The sequence below is a fragment of the Hippoglossus stenolepis genome, chromosome 13 (assembly GCF_022539355.2).
Source record: "Hippoglossus stenolepis isolate QCI-W04-F060 chromosome 13, HSTE1.2, whole genome shotgun sequence".
Taxonomy (NCBI): Eukaryota; Metazoa; Chordata; class Actinopteri; order Pleuronectiformes; family Pleuronectidae; genus Hippoglossus; species Hippoglossus stenolepis.
The window spans coordinates 21,469,357-21,475,731 of record NC_061495.1 but is presented as its reverse complement, the minus strand read 5'-3'; the positions used below and the strand labels follow the sequence as shown (position 1 = coordinate 21,475,731).

At 42.1% G+C, this 6,375-nt stretch overlaps 1 protein-coding gene across 1 annotated transcript; it reads left to right on the top strand.

Annotated features, from left to right (window-relative positions):
• The first annotated feature begins 4,462 nt into the window (after window positions 1-4,462).
• Window positions 4,463-5,626, top strand: LOC118120311 (zona pellucida-like domain-containing protein 1). Its single transcript, XM_035175114.2, has one exon. It carries the CDS (start codon window positions 4,463-4,465, stop codon window positions 5,624-5,626), a length of 1,164 nt encoding a protein of 387 aa, XP_035031005.2.
• Window positions 5,627-6,375: the final 749 nt, after the last annotated feature.

Genomic DNA, 6,375 nt, shown 5'->3' with positions numbered 1-6,375 from the left:
ATGCATGAACACATTCCATATGTGACATTTCATTTCCTTAGCACAACAATTGGGTGTTGGGTTGACTTCTATAGCGGCTCGCTTTACAGGCTGCTATATTATCTGGTGTGAACCAGGTCAGTGGCTATAATGGCAGCGCAGCAGCCAACCGGCACCGGAGGAAATGGCCGAAGGAGTGAAACAAACGACCTTTTAATTAGTACAGGGCTGGTGGGAAGAGGTGTGGTGTGAGTATATTTATACATATGTGTGTGTGAGAGGGTAAGGCTTCGTGTATGCATGTGTGTTTGTGCTGTGCACCTAAGCACTACCAGAAATTCTACTTGTTATAAATGAGAAATGTTGGATTGTTTTAGTTTCATTTCTTAAAACATTTTAATTTCCACATATCACCAGAGCTGTAGACTCCTTGTCAAACTAAAGCTGCAGCAGTAAAGACTTGACGTCTCAGGTCTTAGGCTGAATATACGTTTTCACATTTTGAGCAAAACCTCAAATATTTGCACACATTTTCAATTAGATTATATATTACAAGATCAAATGGCAGGTGTCACTATCTGACTAGCAAAGGCATTGTAGTCCGCACATCAGCTTCATTGCCTGCTTTTCCCTTTAGTCCTGACAGAGCCTGACTCTAGGTCTGGGTGCAGCCTGAAGGACCCGTGTTGTGGTGGTGGCGGTGCTCATAAGGCCTGGTCCTCTGAGCCGACTGATGATGGCGAGTGTGCCGAGAATCATCTCTGCAGGTGGATCTGCCTGCAAAGTCATGCCTGTCTCTTATCCTCTCACAGTCCCTGTAGTCCCAGTTTCCCTGGAACCTGCTGTTACTATCTGAACAGGGAAGAGAGTTTTTCTTGCGAGGCGGCACATCGTCTTGATCACCTCCTTTTCTTTTCCGTCCCGACAGAGCCTGACCCTCAGTCCGGGTGCTGCCTGCAGGACCCGTGTTGTGGTTTTGGTGGTGATCAGCAGGCCTGGTCCTCTGATCCGACTGATGATGGCGAGTGTGCCAAGGATCATGTCTGCTGTTTGATGAGGGAAGAGAGTTTTTCTTGTGAGGCTGCACATCATCATGCTCAATCTCGTGCTTTCTGCTTCGGTGTAATAAAGAAACGAATAACACACTTCCACCCAAATTCCCGCCACACGTTAGAGTTGGTGCATTCCCACTGGAATTTACATACATCCAACCAGTCCTCATTTGATATTGAGAGGCCACCTTCTCTTTCCCATTTTTCTCTAACATATTCAGCAGTGTGGGATTTTTTTGTCATGAGGCCTTTGTAGAATCTAGAAATAACTCCTTTATTTGAATCATTTTGGTGGGCACCAAGACATATTCTCAATATTGGGTCAGCAAGGTCTGTTCTGTTTCTAATGTTATGCTCAAAATAACTGCGTATCTGGAGGTACCTATAAAAATCGGATTTTTCAAGACAATATCTTTTCCTCAGGTGTTCAAAGTCCTTTAATTGCCCCTTTTCTGTAAGGGAATAGAATGTCGTTATACCTTTTCGAATCCAAAATTTAAATCTATAGTCAATTTCATTTGGCTTGAACCCAGGATCATAAGCACACCACTGAAGTATTTTCATGTTTACTTTTAACACATATTTTTTGTTTGTGGGTGACTAGTTCATAGTCCGCTGAATATGTTAGATTTTTTACAAATCTGTGAGAAAGACAAAAAAATCCCAACATTCCTAAATACACCCCTTGGTCCAGATCCATGCCAGAATTTAGTTCTATCTTGGCACAGATAGTTTCGTGAACATCTGTTTATGTGTAATCCTGCTGACAATCAAACTTGGTGGAGGTAACAAATTTCTATTTCTATTCTATTTATTACAATGATGAACAACACAATTGGCTGCACATATGATGCTGGTGTTGCGTGTTTTGGAAACAGCTGAGATTGAAAGATTAGAACTGAATTTTAAAAAAGTGACTCTTTAAACCACCTACTCACTTTTCAAGGTAGGTACTGAAAGTGCAGTCACGAATCACAAATCAGTCTAAAATATATAATCAGCTTTATCAATTTGAGACAGTTGTGGGACAAATGCATGATGGGAGGTATATACTTATGTATACATGTATATAAATGGCTGTGATTGTTTCAGACTGCAACAGCTCAAACTATTTAAAACAACAGAAGCTCTGGAGCAGAACAGATCGATGCTCAGCTTGTGCTCCCACGTAAAGTCTTGCTGATAGAACATCACATCACTTCCTCCGTCTCAGAAGCTATCGTCACCTCACTGCTTCTGGCCGCTAGACAAAATAACCCATAAGGCCCAATCATAACAGAGGGTCGTTTGGTCGTGACCTGCGCAGTAAAAGAGCGACAGAGGGTTATATTTCTCCGCCACAAAGAATTCCCAATTCGTTTCTCTCCCTTTGCAGCGTTTCCGCCTCTGCGACTTCTCAATGCCACAGACCCTCCGGCTGATTCGGAACCTCGGAGCATTAATCACCAGGCTGGAGCGCTTTAACAGCCAGCCACAGCCGCAGACGCTCCCTCCCCACCCCCGTGACCCCCATCATCCCTCAAACACCATCTCCATGCCCCAATAAATTCACAGCAGGACTTTGACGTAGCCCGTTTGTCGTCTTTCCTTCGCACTTCCTGCCTGATGTCATCACTACAGACAAGAGGTGTCATAATAAAAGACAACAAGGGAAAAGAGTTCATTTTACATTTTGCAATTTTTATGACCAAAATGTCATAAAAGTTCAAGCACATGCATTATTTCTTTACCAAATAAACTTTTGTACCAGACATTTCACCACAGATGGTAGAAACTGTCACACACATATAGTACAGACAGTATCTTTGCTACTTAAATAGGTGTGTGGTATCCTGTCAGTGTCTTTCAACAACAATAAGAGTTTGGTCTACAGTAAGAAAAAAGTTAATTGCAAATGGTCAAATGGTAACACAAATTAATTTAACATACAAAATGTAACTTCGACCACTCAAAACAATAACAAAAGACCTAATTTGATTACGCTGTCAAACAGTTGAAACACCTGTTAACACCATGTACCTGAAATCTAAACCAAGCAGTTGCTCATATACACACACACAGTGTATGTGTGTACATTTTTTTCTTTCTTAAAAATAAGGCTATTAGATGTGTAACTTGTTAACATTAGGTTGAACAATTAAAAACTTTTTTTTTCCAATTCTTTTTAAATCTTATGTGAGTGACCTCTCTGTGTCCTTTCATGTCATTGTGATGTTTGGAGCTAAGGTGTTTTTGCATATGCTGATCTGTTCTGGTGTGTTTATACAAGTTTGTTTTATTAGACTGATATATATATATATACTTTTGTACTTCACAGCAGTGTCATTCAAGACCTGCCTGCTCTCTGTCATCATTTGGTCAGAATTATTATCTTTGTCTCCACTGACACTGCTGGGATTCATTTACCTTTATAATCCCGATCCTGCGGTGTCAGCTTGTCCTTTCATCAACAGCCTCTGAATATAAGCTAGCAACAATAGTTGACCAGTATTTATTGTTCCAACACATAATAGGCTGATGTCTCCCCCATATGTGACACAAACATGAAGGCAAAATCTGCCCAATCCACATACATACAATGAGAGAATGATGTTGTTATTAACTTTTTTAAATATTTCACCAGAATTGTTGTAGTCAAGATCAAAATAATTAAGCAGCAGTGTAATACTGTAAAAAAAAGAAACATGTCAATTCAAAGACTCAATTGCTTTTATCAGAGTGTAGAGCATAAAAATTAAGATCTAAGAGAAAAAGGCTGAAAATGAACGTGTTATGTATTTTGCCTGAAACCCCCATCATTGCAATCTCGAGTCTGATCTTTGAGTTAGATGTCACGCTGAAGATGTTTTGTTTTGTTACAAAATCATCCTTCTTCTATGCGTTGTTTAAAATTACAATTAATAATGTCAAAGAAATTTCAGGATCAAGAAAGAGCACAGTGGCCAAATGATCCTGTGGGTCACTGCCACCCATCCCAACGAGGTCATTACTGAAGATGTGGGGCTAAAACCGGATAGAAGAACCTTCACTGCATTGTGTGAATTTCTCAGAACCCCATCTCATATTTTGTTATGTTCACTTGCTTCATGGTGGCTTAGTAATAGGGGGCTTGGAAATCTAGATTTTAAAGCATGGCTAACAAAGGAAAAAGGCCATTCTCTCTGTATTTCAAGACAGCTAGATGCTTCAGGTTTCAGCTCTTGCCCTTAGGCAAGAGCTGAAAGAATGGAACTCTCCCACTTAATACAATGCAGTTGTTAACAAATAGCAAGGTGCTTGACCTTGTTTTGGACCAATCTCAGAGGACACACTTACCTATAAAGACCCTGAACGCTTTCAAACAAACTGAGGAGATGTACGAGCCTTCAAGCAGCAGAATCAAGATTTCGGAGGAGAGATTCACCAATTCAAGGCAAAGTTAAAGAAACACAATGAAGATTCTTTTACTTTTACTCGCCTTGATAGTCAAAAGTAGTCAGCTAACGGTGGATGAGTGTGGAGCAGAAGCAAGAAGGCCACGGGCTGATGACATTACAGTGCAGTGTGGTACTTCATCCATTAGTCTGGCGATCCAAGTCTGCCCAGTCATCTACACTGGCTACAACGACACTCTACTGATCCTGAACTCAATGTTGGACACCACCTGTAGAGCAACCCTCGATGAATCTGTGAGTCCACCTGTTGCCCGCTTCAACTTCCCCTTAAACATGACCAACGCCTGTGGAAGTGTATTCCGGACCACCAGTTCTGCTGGAACAGGTATATTCTCCGACTTCTCCAACATCCAGACGGTTAACATCAGCGGCATAGTTCGGTCCGTTGATCTAACAACTGGCACAGTCACCTACAATGCTGAGCTTAAGTACTACTACTCCTGCGCCTATCCCTTAGAATATCTGATCAACAACACCCAGATCGATGTGTCCTCCTCCTCCATTGCTATCAAGGACAACAATGGAAGTTTCATCAGCACCCTGAGCATGAAGCTGTTCCGTGATTCCGAATTCGAAATACCCATGGTCATTCCACAGCTGGGCATCGAATTGAGGACCAAGGTGTATGTTGAGGTCAAGGCGACTAACTTGACAGGCCAGTACCATATCTTGCTTGACCGGTGCTACGCCACCATCTCACCACTGCCTTCTAACAACACCTTCTTCAACCTGCTCGTCCCTTGCTCCAAGGATCAGTTCACCACCATTATTGAGAACGGTGACAGCCAGAGCTCCCGCTTCTACTTCCCAGCCTTCCGCTTCATCGAGCAGCAGGACCAGACCGTGTCCACCTACCACCTTCACTGCGTCACCCGACTGTGTGAGAAGAGCACCTGCAGCGCATTCAAGCAATGCAGCAGCCGGAGGAGGAAAAGGAACACCGTGGACACAACTGCAGAGGGTATTGACCAAACTTACACTGTCACCTCTGGAGTGATCATCACCAAAGCTGACACTGGCGAGTCCAAAGAGAAGCCCCTTGCTGCTGAAGAAAAAGATGAATCTACTGTAGGGCTTGGGGTGACTGTTGGCTTTCTCACTGTTGCTTGCCTTATTGCCCTTGTTTTTGCAGCCGTGTTTTACAAACGGCTCAAGATCTAAGGAGGCATCAATAAGCTGAAATGCAGAATACTTGCCTTTCTGCTCCAACATTTTATTTCTTTGGTGGAGGACTAGGCTCAGCTCATCAAACATCTGTTGGGAGATCTTTTTATGTCAGTTACTGTAGTCCTAAGTGTGTATCAGTCCTGGAGAGATTCAGTAGATTTTGCTAGTGTCATACATTCCTCATTCCCAAAATGGACTAAGTAAAGCTTTGAGTGTTAATGCATGTCTGCACGTTATAAGCTTTCCAAAAAAAATTTATGGAACAACAAAAATGGTAACAGGAGGGAAAATATCCCCAAACACCCCGTCTTCATCCTAAATGTGGAATGTTTTGAAAGTGAAGTCAGAGTAACTTTCAAAGTATTATGTCTGAGTTATTGAATTCTTAATCTTTCAGCAAATGAAGCTGTTGAACTGAAAAAGCTACACTGGCCGAATCCAGAAGCTGCTTTTGTTTTTCACTGAGTTGACACCAGCTTTCAAACTAACCCACTGATTGAGTCCACAAAGCACATTTGGCCCCACCACGCTAATGTTCATCTCCTGCGAGCACACGCAAGTAATTTAGTGACAAATAAAATACTGAAGAGTTGAAACAGGGTTGTTGTCTAATGAATTAGGATTTTAAGAATGAATCTGTATTGTAACGCCGGGTTCATACCCGCGATTCTGCTTTCTCTGCTTGTTGTTGTATGTAACCCATTCAATGTAGGGGTTCGGGGGTAAATGATGATGGTCTTCAT

Coding starts and splice junctions, on each gene's coding strand:
- LOC118120311 (XM_035175114.2), top strand. CDS start 4,463: ATGAAGATTCTTTTACTTTTACTCGCCTTGATAGTCAAAAGTAGTCAG.